Below are 20780 nucleotides of genomic sequence, written 5' to 3'. Positions count from 1 at the left end.
AACGTTAGCCTCAACAAGCATTAAAAAAATGCCCAAAATGTCTTCCTCCTCCTAAAAACCATATGCCAATGTCTCTTATTTGTGTATATTCTAATAAAATTTTAGCAAATTTATAAAACACTGATTCAGTACATTAAGCATATTTGAAAAATCCTCACAAGGAGCATCAAGCCCAACTGTCTTTCCTGCCCCTTGACATGAGGTGACATTCTGAACAGATGCATAGATACATCACATCATTTTTTTCAACTGGTACTTAATCTGACTGCACACTTCAAAAGTAAAGCAATTATGGGATTTTCAAACTACAAAAGCATTCCAGAGTGCATTCCTCCTATTGGTGCAATTTATGTAATTTTCAGGGACTGAAAAGGGAAAAGAGAATCCTGGAGACCATGGGAACATCCTAGCACCTCTGCATTAACTAAATGAATATATGGAGACCTTTCAATATGTGATGCACACTGTGACTTAGTGCAGTGATCTGATATAGAGAAGTGAATGGATGTTTGGAACAGGAACAGAAGGCAAAAGAAAAGCAATCAGCACTCTTTTAAGTGGAAAACAAACAATTATCTATAATTTATACTGTGCAGTTGTTTATGAATATGAGGTAACTGAGAATTGCACTTCACTTTCCGGCTCTTCAAAATTTAAGCAAATTTTAAGAAGTTTTAAGTATCCACAGTGATTAAAAACAGTAAAAAAACCCCAGCATGCTACTCTCACTTATTCTGTTCGCAATATTGTGACAACAATAAAGAGATTTGATTAGCCAATCCCGTATTAACTTTCCCATGAGATAAATGCCTGAAAACTACCATTCTGCACTGAAGGAGAAAGTAAGTTTTCTTATATATTGTCTCTGTAAAGTATCATTCTGATTTGCACCAAAGATACTACTAACACATATTTTCCTTTAGCTTAAGAAAATGCCAGTTGGCAATCTATTTAAAGATGGGCCTATTACTAACCTTTTTGTGTCTCCTTTTTGGACTTTTACCCAGTGTTCCACTTGAGCCATGTTACTTTTTCTTTGAAACTGCTTATCTGGATTTGTTCTGGGAACAAACCCTCTTTTATATGAGCCAGTACCATTCTGCTCCACTAGGCCAGCACTCACACTTAATGAACTAGGAAGGGTTCCATTCTTCTCAGCTGGCTGAGGCTGAGCTACTTGGGACCACGATGCCTTCGATGCATTCGTTAAGTCTGGAAATAATGAATCAGCTTCTGTTAACGCATGCTTGGCCTTTCCCTTTTTAGTTTCCAGAGTTCCTTTTCTGTGGATGTAACGCTCTTCCTCCTCCTTTTCTCTTCTTATCTCTTCACGCTTATCATATCCAAGCATTTCAGCTGATTTTTGATAACTTTCTTTTGTATCTGTATTCTCTGCCTTCACACACTCTTTACAGGCATCCACATGATTGACTTGGGGAACAGCTTGCTGATCCACTTTTGCAGTTTCTCTGGAAAGAAAATACATGTCAGTAATGAACACTGCTTAATTGTGAAAAATTGATGCGATCTCATCACTCTTTCAGAAAGAATACCCACAGAAGTACCTTCTGCAGGCTGTGATATATTTGACATGTTAAGACAGACATGTACAGCAAAACTCAGTTGTTATCCCAGTTAGACAAAAGTTACCTTTACAGTGTTGTCAAGGAAGCAGAAATTACTTATATGCATCTGTAAAAATGACTGAAAATACTAATTTTGTCAAAAGAAGCATTCAACTTGCATAATATTATGTATAAAAAGCTGTAAAAGCGAAAGTCTTCCTATCCTAGGAAAGACTGAAAGCCAAAAAAACCAAAACCAAACTGCCAACTGCTCGTTGCAAAATAAAAAAAAGTCTTTTCATATCTTTGTAGATGCTTTAGGAACTAGTCATTTCTGGCCAAGAGAACAGAGCAATATCTACATTTGAGTCAATACAATTGTCCAGGGAATTTCTAATAGGAGGGCTATTTCTGAAAAGAAGGAAAAAAAAAGAAAAAAAAATGTTCATTGCTCCTAACACATGCTTCAGGTGCACCCTAGTTTACTTATTTACCTTATTGCCTAAATATTTCAAAAATTCCACACCAGAAATCTTAATATTAAACTCTGAACACACTATACTAAGTTCAGCTTCTTTATGGAAGGCAAATTCTGAGTAACACAATTGTTTTCACTTCAGTCTACTTAGAAATGAACAGTCTACTTAAGAGGAAGGACACTGGATCAATACTTCTAATGTGCCAGACCTCCTCAATGTTTCTTTTAATTATTCCTGTCCTTGTAAAGAAGATAAAGAAAAATCTGGGTACCAGGTTATATGTTACTTGAAATTTAAATGAAATCCATAAAGTCTTAATACAGGATGCAAAGCTCTGGAAGAGTTGTTGATCCTTTGCTTTATTTGACTGGCCAAAAGAAAGCAGCAGTGCGAGATACTCTGAGAAAATGCACATGACACTTAAACCCTCACAGCCCCGCTGGTTAAAAGCAGGGTTGTCTCACTGTTCAGAGTCTTCTTTCACATGCAGTTGTAGGGAAAGAATCAAATTTCAAAGTCAAAACATCAAGAAGGCTACATCAATTTTAAGAAAAGGAAAAAACTGGAAACACGTTTTGGCACAGCTGAATTTGTTCATAATCAGTTCATAAATGCATTAATTAGTTAATATCCATTAACCCTCTGCACTTATGATTTACCCATCTTTAACATTCTTTCCCCCCTTAATAGCACTTTAATCCAAGTTCTAAATGCTCATTTGAAACAAGTCATTAGACTTCTGTCCCTCCTCTTTTACTTATCTCTCCAAAGGATGCCAATTGGCTCTCACAGGTGTAAGAATTTGCTCACAGAAACTGTAACTTTTTAACTGCAATTCTCTAAAATATTATATATATATATATATACAGAAATTAATCCATGTCACTAAATGTGAGCACACAATCTGATGTACACACAACTACCAAACACCAGATTTTCCTACTTAATATCAGTGCAAATGATTTGCAACAGAATGTGAATGAAAATTAATTATTTCTTTAAAAAGGGAATGAGTTTCATGCACGTATTTCCAAATAACACTTTCGGAAATCACCGTGATTTCCAAGATACAACTCAAACGTGGTTTATATAACATATATTTAATTTAAAAAGCCAACAGCTTCTGTATGGAACTTGCCTCTTCAGTGAAGAGCGTGTTTGCATAAGAGCAGCCTGGTTCATAGCCCGGATCCAGCTATTCATGTCCTCCTGGGTATCAGCACTGAAGTAGTATGTCCGCATCCCTGAATGCTCTGCCTGAGAGCCAATAACAGAATTCTTATTATAAATATATGCCCTCATACCTGTATGAACAGCCTGGGAGGAAAAAAAAAAAAATAAGAAAGAAAAATCAGAACAGCTCTTTCATTTCTCCCCCCCTCCCCCAAAAAAATTTACTGAAAAAAAACCCTTTTCAGATTCTTTGGCTGCTTCTTGAATTTGGGGCAAATTATCACACTGCCAAAATGGGCTGTAGCGCAGTAAACTCAAAGGGCAGCCCAATTTCTACTGAAATTCCTCTGCCTCCTTCTAGAACTATTAACCTAAAATTACAGTGTCTTCTGTTTTTCATAGTAGGAAATTTCAGCTTTTGATTTTCTTTTAATTGATACATTTAATTTGTAATAAATACTATACTAAACAAATCTAAGAAATCCTCGATAAGACATGCATAAGCAAGTCAATTTTCCCAGCTCATTTAATAAAGCAATTTATTCAGACAAAACACAGACAAAATTTTAAGCAATTAAACTGCTTATTCAAGAATTGATTATAATGCCTGTTAAGATCTTTTGGTTACAGCGTGCACTTGAACGCGTATTAGCTGCAAAATCACAAGATTTACTGATAAAGTTAGTAATCCTGACGGAATTATCACAGCACATAATATATTGACAAATATCTCTGCACACCAAAATATTCCATGAAATTCCCTACAAACTAGAGGTATTTCTCAATTCCTCTATAAATATATTCAATATTCAAATGTATTCAATGTGGAATGTCTTTGTATCTCTAGGCTAGTTGAATTTAATAAAATCTTATCCACATTTGTATTAGCAATAGTATAGATATTACTAAGTCATACCAGTCCTGAAACACTTACTATATATCCTCAAAGTTACTTTACAAATGTGCTTCAGATTAGTAGGGAGAGATTCATCTCCCTGCTTTCCAAAAAAACCTGAAGACTGTATACTCTGCTTCAAAGCTCTTTTATGATATTAAAATGAAATTAGTTAATTTAAACTCCATTTCATAAAACTAAATCTGCTATCACGCAGAAAAACTAATAGCATGAAACACTGCTGAGACAGGGGGTTTTTTAAAAGAAAAAAATATCAACTTTTTAATTTGGCCACATCTTCTTTTAGAGGTTAAGTGTATTTCGCAAACCTTCCCTAAATAATTGGTCTCTTTATAGTGAAGAAATCTTCTCCCCATCGTTATTCCAAATTAAATAAAAAACGACTCTACAATCACAGATGGCTTCAGAAACACAACAATAGATTTGACCAAATCCAGTGCAGCCCTCCCTAAATGTTATAATTTCAGTTGTTTACCCTGAATTTCCAAAATTACCATAACCTTAGAGATTTGTATCAACAACTCCAAAGAGCAAAATATGTGCTTTCAAATTCTGTGGAAAAATGTCCTCCCTTTCTATGGCCTTTCCCTTCTGGGCCCCAAGCAAGGAAGCCTGAGTTTGCTTTGAAAACCGGAGATGAGCAGAACAGTCAGCTACAAAAAGAAGGAGCAGGAGAAGGAAGAGGAAGAAAAGGTTGCATAAAGAAGTCCAAGATTCTCTCCTGCTTGACAGAGCCGCTGTTTTCCAGTAGTGTTGGCCAATAAGGGAATACAAGGTGATTTCTCCTCCCCTTCCACCATTAGCTACCTACCCTAATACAGAAAAACAGGACCTCCATACATTAAACAGTAGCTCTGATCAATCACATATTTAGGAATCAAAATATTTTGTTCATGTTTGCCTGGTTGAGTTCTTTGGGTTTTCTTTGTTGTTACCGAGGGTAGTCTTTTTCTTTTTTTTTGTGCCATTTTGAGTGCACTTAAATACTCAAAGCAAATATGATTTAGAAGTATTAATTCAAATTTATGTTTAGTGTCCAGTGTACAAAGAGACAAAAACTAGCAGCTTCAGATATAAAGGAAAACAGCGATTTTAATGCAAGACTTTAGGACTACATTGCTCCTTCAGAGATCACGTTTGAGTCTGTAGAATGTGTTAAAATTCAGAAGTGAATTTTCCTGCAGAAAACCAGACTACAGATGGTGCAGTAGGACCCAATCATTAACTGGTTATACACTTGCTTAAAAGAAACAGAAGCTTCGGTAACTATCAGCAGTGACTGTGTGGCACATCCCAATCAACATAACCCACCTGCATTTTAGGTTCTCTTTCAGCTGTGCATGCTGAACACAGCTGAAAGCACTGCCTAAGAGGCTCTGGGTGAAAACAGTATAAAAATGCAAACAGTGTCGCACCATTCTCTCTAGAGACTGGAGCTATCACAGCCATAAACATTCACAGCTTCAGAAGGGATAATAGAGACGGTGTGCAATCAACAAACACAACATTCTGAAGTTTGTAATATAAAACACCGGTTAAAGGAAAATTCAAATTTATTTTGGTTATTTATTAGTAGCATGTCTTATATGCAAGAAAGCACAATTTGTGCCAATGGCCTGTAGCTGTAACTGCTAGCAGACAGAAGCTAGCAGGTTTTTTGTTTGTTTGTTTGTTTTTTAAAGCAAAAGCCATTAGGATGACTACAGCATACTAAAAAGCCTAAAACACAGCACATGCGCACATGTACGCCATACACACAACGGGGAAAAAATAATATTGGTACCTATTCATGCATTCAGGTGCCTTAATGGAGATACACTGAGAAGAAAAGCAGTCTCTCTCCCATAGTGCACAGTAGGAGAAATGGACAGTAAACCCCAAGAGCATATCAACAGGACAAGACAAGGACAAAAAGTTAAACAAGTTAAAATCAGTAAAAGATTCATGTTTCCAAGACAATACTTAATAAAAGACTATACTAAAAGTAACTAATGCCAACAGCAGTTGTGTTCACCTCCACTTGTTCAAAATTCCTAGAGGAGAATAAGCCACTACTCACAGAACAAACGGATGGGGAAGGGAATAGTTTTCTAATAACTGTAAACTTTCAAAATTAGTTCTCTCAATAACCTATAATGTACAAGAAATTCTCCCTTCTCCTGAAGTTTGATATTTATGAACCACTTATGAGGAAAAATTGAAATAATACTCTGACCTGCCACTACGAACTCAACAACAGCACACTACAATCTAACTCATCTTTCACCCTCAAATAATATTGAGCTTTTTAAGGACTTGTAGAAACTTGAGCTCTCCCCTCTTCCAAATTTTAAAATAGCACCTCTCAAACTTAAAGCCCTTGGTACTTCTTCACCTGACTCCCCAGACCCGGAGAAGTTCTATAAGCAATATGAGAGCCTAAGGAAGCAACACGGATTCAGAGAACATAAAGGAACAAACTGTGTCAAATTTCTTGGTTTTTTTAGGAAAATCACTGAGATCAAAGAAACAGATAGGAAGTTTGCCCTGGTCCGAGCAGGTCTAAGCAATGAATAAATACTTTCATTAGGAAGACCTAGAGTGTCAGTAATAAAGAGATGTCTTTTTAAACCCAAGCTGCAGTAGCCTCCTCTGGAAGTAATGATTTGGCCTGGCTTCCGAGGCTCTGAATGCCCTCATCCTGAAGAGGTGAACCTCTGAAAAAATTTTAAAAGTAGCATCAAAATAAAAAGTTGTAATTTGTGTCTCCAACGCTACTTCCTACCTCTTACAGAAACACCAGAGCATTCTTCACTGGCTTTATTTGGTACCAAGATATGTACCTAGATAAAAAGATACACTTGCATATACTGTCTTTGCATGAAGTTTTCTTGTTTTCTTTACAGCAAACTTTGGTAGCCCTTCCAAATTTCTCAATTTTTATTACTGTCACACTCATATAAATATGTCTACTTTCAGTATTCTCTCTTATATTTTAACACACATAAGGCTAATTAAAAATAACTTCCATGACTGAGGACAACAAGGTTTCTAAAGAGACTGTGATGACATGAACTTTCATCAACTGATACTATTCATGTTTAAAACTGATGTATTACTAAAACATACAGTCAATTCTCTGTTAATCACAAGGAGTATTTCCAGGCAAACATTAATGTTGTGTAAACCTTTTCACATTATAAATCTAAACACTGGATTTGTGCTCACCTACATTTGTATCAACAAAAAAATTACTGTACTTTAAAATACAGCAATTAATTAAATATCTTTAGGACACTGAAGATGAACTAAATATGCAGTAAGAATCCTGAGTTCTAAGCTGTCACATAGCTTAGTGACAGTAGCTTACAGCTAGTCACGGCACTTGGCTTGGGCCAAATAAGTAACATGAAAAAATTGTGAAGATAAAGACTTAAAGCAGAGTTTCTAAACAAAACAATTTAACACACATACTGCTACACTTCAAAGTAGGGGTTTGATTGCATTTGAAAAGCCTGTACTCAGTTCTGCAGGCCTATGATTGTTAAACACCCAAAGAGACACAAAAGCTTAAAGCTGGGCCTCAGGAGGTGATGAATGGAAAAGGATTTTGAGAACTCCTGCAGTGCACATTTTAAGTCAGCAGGGTTTAACACACATGCCCTACTGAGCATGTATTTTACAAACCTCCTAATTAAATGATGTGCAAAAAGCATCCACGTATTTGCCATGAGAATTTTCTTCCTCTAGTATTGCAAACAAAAATGTTGATTTTTTTGGTGCAATTTTACTGTTTCTCTTGCTTCAAAACTCATTGTCACTTAAAACAGCCACTTAAAATGGGAGCCAATATTTCTACTGTAATACAAGATTCACAATAATCTGAATAAAAGACAGGACAAATGCAAAAAGTGACACAGCACATTCTCCCACTCATTCAGGTCTTAAATGCAAAAAAGTCTTATCTTTATTTTGGGCTTAATCTGCTTGTGTGTTCTATTCCTGGCTGCACTACACTGCGAGACAGAATGTCCGTCTACGCTCTGGATATCGAAGTGTTCTGAGGAGATTAGATAAAGGTAATGGCTGGTGAGTGATGGAATGCCAGGACGGCCGCGCTCCCGCTGCTGTGTGCCCACAGCCGACTCTGTGACCGCTGAACGGCAGTGTTGGATAGGGTCCATACAAACAGGAATCTTACAAAATCCTCCTACTGCCCTAGGAGTTGGTTCTAAATTAAATAAAACCCCAGCATCAAGCCTGCAGTCAATCATCAAACACCTAAAGCAGAGTTAAAATTGGCCCGATAAACTAATACATGAAATGTTGAGGGTTTTTTTATAGAGATTCCTAACATAAACTTTCTTTTGCTATCAACACCCTATTTCTATCTTTTAGTAATGAGCCCGTGTTGAAAGGCTCAGGTTTCTGGCTCATGCTGATTTTCAGAAAAAGACTCAGATTAAAGAGCTGGTAGAGCTCATATAGGTATGATACGTTAAATGGAACAAGAGAAGTCAGCATTTGCTTCCGAAAATGTTTAACCACGATCACACTGTGGATTCTGCTCCATGGGAAAGGAGAGCCACAACTTGGCCAGTGGTGACTGAAGAGCATGTGTGTAAACACTGTTTCACTAAAATAAAAAGCAAGGAAGCCTAGAAGAGCATATTGAGTTCTTCTCTTTCAGTATATACTTCTTGCTAGGAAAAGGCTCTAGAAGAGGAAGGCTTTATGAATCACACTCAGTAAATACTGGAATGGAATGTTTTTCTCAAACAAAGGTTCCTTTGTTGCTTATCCTGCTATCTCATGCTCAGTGCATTTGAAAAAGTACAATAAATATTTCCACAAAGTGCACTGAGTCTTTTTAAACACATTTCCCAAGTTAATATTTGTTTGATAAATTTCAAACCATAGAACTGAAAGTAGTAAGAGGCAGCCTCCATTTAAAAACTCCCCTAAAAATCAAAATGCAAGAGAAAATCTAGTCTGAGCAGACATTCTTAATAATTTCAGCACAGAAAACATTTAAACAGTTTTCTTCTAGATCTCCTAAAGTATGCCTGATCAAAACCTGATTTGTAAATTATTTGTTAAAGTATGCAGCTCATTTAATTGACAGAAAAACCAGTTCTGCTTCAACTTCTAACTATATCAAATAAGAGTACTTTTTTCTTTAAAAAGTCCATGCCACTTAGGATCACTGTAGCTTCCTCCCAAAAAAGGACAGAAAAATTGGTTACTCTTTTTCCCTCTGAAATCAGGAAAATAAACACCAAAAGCTACAGTATTGTAATTTTCTAACTGTGAGAACTGAGCTATTTCTTTTATTTATAAAAAACCACAACAAAACCAAACAGACATCAGTCCTTTATGAAATCAGGTACTCTATAAATAAGAAAATTTTTCTTTCAATTTGTAGACAGTACTGGAACAACTTATTGATACTAATTTCTGATTTTAGAAACAGGATCTTTACTCACAGACACTTCATTAAGCTCTAAAGACACAAAGTAACAGACATGAATGTCAATTCATAAGCAACAAAAAAGTGCTATGTCACATTCGAACAGGCAGCCAATAAACCAATCTACTTTTACAAAATAATAACAAACAGAAGAGGAAAACAGATGTTGTTTCTGTTTACAGAAGCAGCATTTCTAACGCAAATAAACTACGACTGGTTGATAAGGCTTGTATAAACTGTACCTTAAAAGAAAATTTGCGATTTATACGATCTTCAGGTCCAACTGGAGATATGACATAACTAGGCAATGGTATGCTCCCCAGAACAGATTCTTCTCTGCTATCTGTTGAATAAAAAAAACAGAATTTAATTCCCTGCACTATTCAGGGGGCTAACAACACATTCTCCTTTATGGACACACAGACAACAGGCGTTCAGTAGAAAGAAGAGCGGTTCAGACTGGACATAAGGAACATAATTTTCCCCATTAGGACAGAGTAGCCGGGGAACAGGCCAACCAGGAAGGCTGTGCCTTCTCCATCCTTGAAGGTTTTCAACACCTGACTAGATTAAGCCCTGAGCAACCTGGGCTGACTCCTTTCCTGATCCTGCTTTCACCAGGCAGTAGGACAAGACACTTCCTGAAGTCCCTTCTGACCCGAACTCACTTATGACTCAATAGCAATCATACACAGAAAAAAAATGTTCTATTTTTAAAGAAACAAGATTGATTTTTTTTTAAATCAGACTGGTTTTTTACTGAGGGTTTTTCTTTTCTTGGATGGTGACTGGGTGGATGTTGGTTTTGTAGGTTCAGCCAGAAGAATACACTTCAAGAATAAAGGTTATTGTGCCAAATGAACTGTGACAGGCTGCATGACATGATGGACCTTCCATTTAGCATTGTTCATCTAGGCTAATTGCTATAATTAGGAAATCTCTATTACTGCTGGCTCTAAGTGATCATCAGCAGAAATGCAGCTCCTGGGAATATGAATTCCAACTTTCATGTTCTGTAATCCTTTCAATCTTGAAATGCAATATTCAAAACTTGAAAATAGCCTTATGTAATACCATTATTCCTAATTTGGCCTAAGATCACATCTAACCTTTTTTTGGTAGATTACTGGATCCAGAAGTTCACACTCTTACATCGTCCCTTGGATTAAAGCTGAATCAGTACCCTGATCTGGTCATAGCACGTTCTCTAAGTGCAAGCAGGTAGGTAACACAACACAGACCAGAGATGGGATAAATCTAACTTACTGCAGTCAAGTGTTCTGCACTGTAAACCTTGGCATATATCAAAGATAAGTTATATGACAAAATATCAAACAGCATCTCCTGCTTCCCCTACTCTAGCCCAAAATCTGCTGCGCATTAGAAATCTGTGGACAAACAGTTGTTTCACTACTCATCTTCTCAGAATACCTAACTATAGCTGAACAGTTCAATTAGTTCACTAATTTAGTGTGATTTGTACAGGTGAACTGCTACAGACTAACTCAAAACAGCTAGTATGTACTCACCTTTGTAGTAAAACAAACAATAATCAGCAAGCACAAACCATCGTCTTTTCCATAATCGCATTCCAGAGCTATCCTGAAATGCAAGAAATGCAAAACACTTTTCATTTAATGGAATTTAACAGCTTATCATACAATGCTGATCCAGTGCGTAGTTTACCAGAAGTTTACCTAAATATGATTAATAATTGCAAAACAAGGGGTTTATATTTTAGCAAAACATTATGTACTAAGAAAGATAAGAGGTAAAACATCCAGCTATAAAATAATGAGGGCAGAATATTCCAACTGCTAATTTTCATTAAATAATTAAACTTGCACCCCAAACAGCATTCAGATTAACCTTACACACAACCAATGCATATTTTATCTACACAGATTTATCTCCAATAAAGAAACAAAATATGCTTCCAGGTGTCAAAAACTCCAACAAAAACTGCCTGTAGACCAAGACAAAAATCACTACACAAAACTGTGAAGTACGACATCGGATTTCAGGCAATGATATCCTATAATTCTACAGTCAATCTCCATATGTTACTCCTGCCTAAAACATAATTTAATAAAATATTCCTTAGGAAATAAAACTGGGTGTATAATGTGCAAATTTTAATGAAGTATAATATAATATGCCTGTGGAGATCTATATATATATCTCTCTATCCATATATATATATATCACCTTGTCAAACTGAGTAATATTTGCATTGAAATTAATTTTAGAAGCTTGTAAAATTGCCAGACTGTAACCTAAGGAAGTACAGCTTATTCAGCTCAGGTAGCTTTGATAAGACCACCAGCATAGAAAGCATCTTCAGGCTTTAAGAGTTTTCGCAAGCAGAGGTAGGGGGACAGAAGGAAACAGGATACACAACACTGCTCCACCTATTTCCCTCCTCCTTTCAAATTAAGTATGCAGGGACTTTCTTCCCTTCCCATTTTCATGCTACAATGTTGTCAACACACACTGTGTCCGAGTTCTGATTCTGTCCTGAAAACTAATGGACTTGGGTAGGAGATGTCAACAGAGCTGAGACCAGAACACAGCAGAGTTACAGCTCTCCAAACAGGAGGAAGTGAACGGCTGCCAGCAATTTCACTTCCCTCTACATGTAGAATCATAACTGTAAGCCTCAGATTTCAGCCTCTCCTACTCATCCCTAAACTTGCCTGCTGGATCTCTGGTGATAATCTGGTGGACGCTGACTGCCAAATTAGAAGTAGGGAAGTATTCTCATACAACAAACAGCTTTATTTATTTATTGCACTTAGGGATGTGCTTCTGTCAGGCTTAAAGAGTTCAAGATGTAGCATCTGTAGAATTCTGTTCTCTGATGAAATTCTACAATTCAGCCTTTGCTGGATACTGTTCTTGGTGACAGTAATGTCTGGTGAATGGGTCCCTGTTTCCCATAATTTTCTCCCTCCTGCTTTTGGAGAACAAAAGGTATGTGGGTTGGAATTAAGCCTTGATCAGGGCAGAATGACATAAGCAAGCAAATGGAATAAGGCCCTCACAGCCAAGGTTGTGTTAGATGTGATCTGAGGGAGACCAAGATCATTATGGCAGGAAGCCACCAGGATTAAATAGGGAAAATAACCAGATTTAGACAACAGTGTTACAGCCTCAACATTTAACCATGATGGTGATGTCCATTTATCGTTTCCACTTCCGAATCAAATCTGTATGTAAACCTTGGTTTTCACACTTGCTGACCATAAATTCCTCATTACAGAAGCCTGTGGGAATATCCAACACTGCCCTCTGTCACCAACACTTGAGCTTCTGCTTTTTCAGTTACTTGGAAGGCACTTGCTTTTACCTGATGACTGCGTTGAAGTATATGAACAGAAACTGGTGATCACGTGCATACCTGTTTGTGCAGCCAGCCTCTTACTATAACAGGAACATTGGGATTCCTCCTGATAGCTTGTTCCCTCTTTCCAAAGCTATGAACTTTGCTTCCAGCCTTCACAACCTGTAAAGAAGTACAATGTACCAGTGGTTTTTAAACTGTACTGAGATTCACTTCATATTGCAAATAACCTCATTGCAATAACTCATACTTCATTAAACACTAACAAAGTATTCATAGCATTTTCAAGGGCAAGTAAACAGGTAATGATATTTACAACACAGCAAAGTCAGTCTTCCACTTTCATCAACATATTATTGCCAGGATGGTCTGCCAACTCCCAGCTGAACAGCAGCAGCACTGATGTGTCAAGTCAGAAAGGCAGAACTATGGAAGTTTTAGTGTGCCTGGGAAGTATTATTGAAAGCTGCAGGCAAATCTGTCTCTGGTAGCTGGGTGTCAATGTGGTACAAGTCTCTTCCACGCACAGGACTTTGTGCAGATGAATCCTATTCTTGCTCTTCTTTGTTTGGGTTTTTTGTGGTTTTTTTGGTTGGTTTTATTTTTCTTTCCTGTTTAAATTCAAACAACATTGATAGCTTAATAAAATGCTTGGACTTTGACTCTGCAAACAAAAGGAGAAGACAGAGTGACGCTCAGGAAGGGAAGAGGCCTAGACAGCAGTAAATGGAAATCACAAGAATTGGGTAATGATTTGTGTTACTGAAACCTCAGTTTTGACTCACATGGGCAAAACTATTTCAAAAACAAACACAGAAAGCCCATCCATCTGTGAAAAAGCAAGAACCTCTGGATGAATACTTTGCCTGTTCTTTTCCAACCGCAGCACAGTTTGCTCCTCCAATGGCTTTAGGAATCTGAGATGCACAAACCACCCTTACAGTTGTGCCTGACCTCTCCAAGAAAAGAACTGTCCAAATTCCTTCCTACAATGTCTCCCTTTTTAACCTCTTATCTCAGCTCATCAGATGCTTTGTGAGCTGCAGACAAACAACAGCTCTGGAAACAAGTACATTTGTCATGCACAAGGGATAACATCAGAAAAATATCTCATCATACTGCTCCTGCCAGTCAAGCTACATTTGGACTAGAAGACAACATATATAAATAACAAATTATTCCAGCAATATATGATAATTTTAAATGGATTCTGTTAATTTTGAGGCCAAGCTTTACCAGCCTGCACTGTATTTCCCATCCTTATGAAGAGTTAAGATAATAGTTATAAACAGTAAGAAAAAAAAATTACTTCTTTGGTACTATAGCATATAAAACAGTGACACAGATGTTAAAACTTGTAAGGAGCTGTCAAAGGGCAGATTTTCCTAGGTACTTTCCCCCAGGTGTGCTCCCCAGGAAGCAGCATGCTGCTTCCAGCTCTGCTGAGGAGTCAGGTGAGCTGCACGTCACGGTCATTTCAGTGAAACGCCCTGAGATTCAGGTGACAGGAAGAATGCCAAGTCTGGGCTTTTCCCTGGGAGTGACACCTCACCAGACACCTTGGTGAGAGCCTGCACAAGAGTCAGCTGTGCTCCAGGGCAGCACAGGTGATCACCTGAGCAGACAGTTCTCTAGGGCTAACACAAACGCAAAAGGCCAGGGTGTAAAAAGCAACTGGTTTCTAAGCAGGTGCCCCTGACACCCAGCTGCCAAGAACCATCTCACATTAAAAGTCAGGTAAGGATGGTACTGCCAAGATCTCCCAGCCCGTTTCTCTGCCATACCTGTGCTAAGGCACACAACTAACAGGCTGCACCAGCTTTGGGCAAACACAGAGTGTTGACTAAGACCACAAAAATATTTCTGGGTACTCACTCACAGACTTTCAAACAGCAAGTCTGACACAAAAGGAAGGAAGAAATAAGATGTTAGGCATTTTGTGTTTGCTACTGAAAATATTTCAAAAGATAACTTGCAAACCTGTGTCCAAATACCATTTTAAACAAACACACAAGGGTGTATCACGAAGACAGCCAAGCTCTGGATGATCATACCATGTCCAAGCCATATATGGGGGATTTTTAAGAAAAATGAGAAGTAAACATTTCAGTGGAGTTTTAAAAAATTGTTGCCAAAAGTTAAGATGCAACAACTACAAGGGTAATAAAAATAATGAGGCCCAAATTTTTTAAAGCTCTGAATGTGAAAAATTTACACTGTGCACCTGAACAGAAATCAATTTACAAAATGTACAGAAGTTAGTTTCCAAATTTTTCTCTCATAGTTATCCTTGGAAGGCTGGATGAACTGAGGAACAGTTAAAGTACAGCTGATCTAGCCTTACAGCAGCATTTAAATTTGGTATTTTTCATCAGATCCCTTGTCAGTGGGCAAGCACATTGGTAGTCTCTGATCTTACTTAATTTTAAAAACATGCAGACCATAACATAAAATAACAGTCATCCTTGGACTTGGATAAAAGACCAAACAATTTCTATTGCATTGGAGGAGGAAGGGTTTTCCCAAGTCTGTGTATTCTGTATCAATACAACACCCATAATGGTAACAAAACTATAATTTTATGGTGCTTTATGTAATTAAAATTCTCATATCATCTTCAGTATTAATCATCTCATTCTGCTCTGGACTAAAACAAAGCATAACAGACACTGCAGGTCACACCTTGCTTCCACTGACTAGACTAAAAGAAAAGGTATGTATTTTAAACTACTTGTCTGTATTGCAGTAGTCTTTTCCTAACTTAAATTATTCTGATATCATTGTCATGTGTTGAAAAACGCAGGTCAGCACAGCTGTCTGTGTCACTGAAGACACAGGAGTCACTTTGACTTCAGTACATTTGTTATGCTGACTTTGTGAATGGCACTTAAGTTTTTGTGGGGGAAAAAAAAAATCAAAGAGCCAAAGTTTTCAAATCCCTTTTCAGCACCAGCATCACCTCATCTTCTTCCTTACAGCACCCTCTAGATGAGAAGAAAAGTTGCTAACTTAATTACAAAATATGATTGTTTTTTTAAACTGGACAGTCAAAAAAAATCTGGACAGACTTATTTGGAAGAGATTTTCTAAATAGTAAAAACAAAGACTGCATCTTGGTCAAAGTATGTAAATATATTCACATAAGAGAACATATATATTTCAGTCTGGAGGAAATTAAAAAAAGAAAGGTAAAAAAACCCCTACCTGCTTAAGTCAAACTCTTTCATTAAAAAATCTCAGTGTTTCACTTAGAAATGAACTTATGAATTCTTTCAGTATCTCTAAGAAAATGATAGAAAATCCTTATTTTTCAGATAGGAAAAAACGAAACTCCCAGAAAATCCTGCTCTTCATTTTGAGCATTCATATACAGTGGCCATGAATTAAACATTGTGCTCTACACTCCAGCTCCAGACAGTCCAACAAAGCTGGCACCAGCACATACCTGTCACCACTGCCTGTTCCTCCCAGCCACTAGGCTCATTCTTTACTTATTGTATTTCTCAGCAGTTTATCTTGGAAAAATACCAGCAACTATCAGTGTCATCAACAATTACTTCTCTTATGCAAAATCCATCCAAAACACACTCTCAAAATGTAGGTAGTAATAAATACATTACACTAATCTTCTTTATGTTCTTAACTTGCCCCAAGTCCTGTGTAGCATACTAACATTTACAAACTTCCATTCAAACCATCAGATGCTTTAACAGACTAAATTCCCAATGTACCAGACTCTTTATTCCTCCATATCATTCATTTTTAATCAACAGAAATGGCTTTTAATATGGTACTTGAATTGGCTATGAAGCAGATCTTTGGGACACAGAACGATTGCAGTTTATCAACATGCCATTTTGCTTTTCATTCCCTCAACCCAGTACTCCTCAAATGTCAAAAAGCATTGGTCTGTAGATTGCATTGGCCTGAAGTCTTCAGATGACTTACTCAGACAGTCCCTCCATCAAAATGGTGCACAAGAATCTACGTGCATTTCTGCAAAACTGCCCATCTCAGCTGTCTTACCAAACAAAGGCAATTACATATTTATATGCACATCGATGAAACATAATGACATTTTGGTAAATAAGAGCTTTCATTTTGGCTTTTTTCTTTGTCTTCTTTTCAACATGCTGCTCTTGCTGTACACTGTACAACTGACACTGTTGTAAAGAGATTGTGAAATTCTTTTTTCAAAGAATCAAGTTCAGACCTGAGCACTGCAACAAGCAAGCCAGAAGTTTTCCTTTGATCTTGAACTGAAAATGACAGATCTGCTGTACATTTGGCAGCTTACCTTCCCCCCCCTCCACCCCAAATGTGGCAACTCTTAGGTGCCAACTTTCCACAGAAGAACCATGTGGAAAGCCATGTACCTGTTCCTGCACTTTCTGATTTGGTATTACATCAATGTGCATAGCTCTGTGTTAAAAAAAACAGTTTGAATTTGGCGAGGATTTCAACATTATGCATACACCATTCTGTGATGGCATTCGTAGGACAAATGACAGCATTTCATAAAAGATGGTGATTAGCCATGGCTAGGTAGAGATCTTTACCATGAACATGTCTCTGCCTTCATCACTGTCTGCATGTCTGCAACTGGAAACTCACTCTTTGAGAGAGAGATTATGGAATTCACGGAAAAAAACCACTTTGATAAAAGGACCTTAAAATCTACTCTCAACCTGCCAAAAGTCAACTTCAAACAGAGGACACAGGTTATTAATTTTATAGCCTTTGTTCTCATTGTTAGTTCACTTGAATTAATTTTTGTGTTAGGCTGTGAAGGAATTCAACAGACCTTCCGACTACAGAACGAGAGAAGTGATTTCAAGCCTGGAAACACAAGCAATGATGAAACAAAGCATATAGAAGAAACATGGTGGTTCTCTGTCTTAATTAACCCAGTATTTATTAAGGGCCAGCAGCAGGATGGATCTCATTAAAACAACCTTGGTGGAGAAGCAAAGTACAGGCAAGCCCTCTGCAAAAGCTCTATTCTAAATCTAAAGCTGCCATGTATTAAAAAAACGCCACACCTGGGAGCCTGCCAGAAGCATGTGTGGCCACATTCATACTGGACTGCAAACAGAACAGAAGCAGAGACCAAAACCAGACAAACTGAAGTTTTGGGAGGAGATTCTGGATACTCCCCAAGCTGTGATGAAGAAAGCATTACCCTCACCTTCAGCTGTGCAATTCTGACATCCCCACTGAATCAGCCTTTAGCATGTGAATGGCCCTGTAAGTTGTACTCAGCCACCATTTCTGATCCCTGATTAGATCAGTGCAAGCATGTGACAAAGGGAAACAGCAGCAGGAGGTGACAGAGGATGCACACTTTCTGGCACAAGTGCAATCTTGGGTACATTACAGCCAACTGTGTCACTGGAGAATTCCCCTGCTCAAAGCAGAGTATCAGGTCTCCAGTAAGTCTGCTGCTTTTAGGAGTGAAAAAAAGAACGTTCTGCCTTTAATGCCTCTAAGGCTCAAAAAAAAAAAAATCAGAGTAAGGAGGATAAATGAAGTAAACACAAATGCTTATGTACTTTGCTAAGTTCCTATGTTAGAACATCAAAAAGAAATGTATCAAGTCATTCAGGTAACCTACTAAGCTTACTGTTTTCAGTGATAACTTCATCCAGCACTTTAAAGATAAATGTATTCTTGAGATCTGACACATAACAGACTTTTGTGTTGGTGCAGTAACTTAAACGCTTTGGATTTTAAAAGAATATTTTTTTAAAAATTGTTTTTAGCTTTTCATTAAATTCTTTGCATCTTCTCCAGTATTCACCCAAGCATATCAAAACATTAGAAAAATATTTCATGTGTTCAACAGAAATATCTTTCCAACCAGTTCAGCAATAAGAGGCTGTTCACTTCTTCATTTAAAAAAATGGAGACATTTAAGAACTGCAGGCAAAGTTAAGAAATCTGTCTTATCTCTGTTAATTCTTCCAGCATTGCTTTTTTTTTTATCCACTCACTACCATTCTCACTGTACTGTAATTTACTGTAAGGTCTAAGAAGCATTAAAATAGCTGGTGACACTTCAAGTACAGCACTTTATTATATTTTGTGCAATAATAAATACAGGCCCTTTGTCAATGACAAAGAATGCTATTAAACATTTTCTTCTTCCTTCTATTACACGTTTTGAGTGTAAACTTAGTTGCCTTCACTGTTTTTGCATTGCAGTGATGGCAGAGAGGATTTAAGTTGTTACTAAGAGGAGGAACAGCAATAAGGTCTCATGGAAAATTTATATATATATATATAAATTCCTGGTAATCTGCAGTACTTCTTGCCATATATACTGGACTATCAAAAAACTTGTTGAAATACTAGTATTACATACACTTCTACTCTCAAACTTCCCATGTCACAATAATCATTATTTTTCAAATTATATTCAACAATATCATCCAGGTATACAGTGCTTCTAAAAGTGCTGTAACACTGCTGTTACAGCTGTATACAGCGCTGCAAAAAGATTTTTTCCTTGGGTAGAAGACACTACTTCTTCTTTGAGGTCCTTCTAGACTTCTAGGCTCAACTCATGGCCATATTAAAACCAGCATTAAAAGAGTATTGGATTTAAAGCGAGTAAAGTTCTAGTCAACAAGCTGAAACAATAGGTTTTTCCTTTACCTTAGAGCCAGGTTTTGTATCAACAGCAGATGTAGTTACTGCAGTGGACGTTTCACTGACCATGCTTGAAGGTCTTTGGTTTATTTGTTGCTTGGACATAGATGAATTCTGTCTAGAAAATAAACAAAACCAGATAATCTAAAGCACATTGTTTCAAACAGTCAGCTTTGTCTTTTCATATTTAAGATTCACAGTGTGCAAATGAATGACAGGTCTCGTCAAATATTTCCCATGAATCTGCATTTGCACTACTCCTGTTATTTTCATTTCAGGTCTTTCTCAAGCAGATGCTGCCAGTGACGTCTGATGATTGGTATTTGTCTATGTAACAGGAGGAAAAAACTGCCAAAAGAGAATCAAGGTATAACAAAGAGCACTCAGAGAAGATAAGGCCAATGCAGAGAAATTAAACTGTGCCCAATTTAGAGACTTGGCTGCAAACATGGGAAAGAGCAAATATTGGTGAGGGAAAGACAGGAATCAGCACTTTGCAATAACAGGCTTCTTATTTAAAATCAAAGTGAGACCAGTCTACCATTAGGTCTTCCCTTAACTTGATGTTAGATCTTTGAATCGGCCCAAAATATGATTCATACCATAATATGAATTATTAAAACACCTTTTTAGTGAAATGATGCAATTCACGGCAGATATTGTTAGAAATATGTAACTTGTGAGTCATACTAAGATTCCAGAAATCCTGATAACTAGCTCAGATACCCATATAAAGCATAGGTGAGGTAAATCCTACCAGAAGAACCTGTTCAACAAGCAAGAATTCAGTACAGCTGCCCAGATGAAGAAATAAGAGGATAAATGGAGGGCCAAAATCTTGTTGAATCCCACATGCAAGTTGTGAAGAGAAGCCTCAGCAGCCAAGCTTGACACCAACTTGTGAATTAAAACCATAGATGGCATTTTCAAAAATCATTCATGACATAATTTAACAAATTGTATTTTAGGAACAAGTAACAATACAGTCACATCAGAAAACAAAATAAAACAAACAATAAACAACCCATGATTTTCCTTTCTCCATCAGTGTACTCCACTAAAGTATAACTTTAATAAGCCAGTTATTAAAAAAAACCAAAAATATGACATACGGGCCACATCAAATAGAGCTGTTGCTACTACTGGATTTCAATCCAGTTCTGAACACAACAGAAAACAGAATAACTCTGAGCAGTTATCACTC

The 20780-nt window shown here is 37.2% G+C and overlaps 1 protein-coding gene across 14 annotated transcripts in view; it reads right to left on the bottom strand.

The window, feature by feature from the left end:
- Positions 1-20780, bottom strand: part of PLEKHA7 (pleckstrin homology domain containing A7) — a 170209-nt gene that overhangs the window by 38104 nt on the left and 111325 nt on the right. For 12 of the 14 annotated variants that reach the window (XM_050336356.1, XM_050336362.1, XM_050336354.1 and 9 more), the window contains 6 exons: positions 19583-19694; positions 12983-13087; positions 11112-11184; positions 9825-9925; positions 3183-3361; positions 975-1469 (listed from right to left, as the gene is read on the bottom strand). In XM_050336356.1, coding sequence (XP_050192313.1) covers positions 975-1469; positions 3183-3361; positions 9825-9925; positions 11112-11184; positions 12983-13087; positions 19583-19694 — 1065 coding nt within the window. Of the gene's footprint in view, positions 1-974; positions 1470-3182; positions 3362-5916; positions 6692-9824; positions 9926-11111; positions 11185-12982; positions 13088-19582; positions 19695-20780 lie in introns of those variants that run through there. The other 2 variants (XM_050336355.1, XM_050336366.1) reach the window with 2 other exon arrangements.

This window comes from Myiozetetes cayanensis, unplaced genomic scaffold (genome assembly GCF_022539395.1).
Source record: "Myiozetetes cayanensis isolate MyiCay16 unplaced genomic scaffold, myiCay2020 scf6-25, whole genome shotgun sequence".
NCBI lineage: Eukaryota > Metazoa > Chordata > Aves > Passeriformes > Tyrannidae > Myiozetetes > Myiozetetes cayanensis.
The sequence above is the reverse complement of the archived record's forward strand: the minus strand, read 5'-3'. Positions and strand labels throughout refer to the sequence as shown.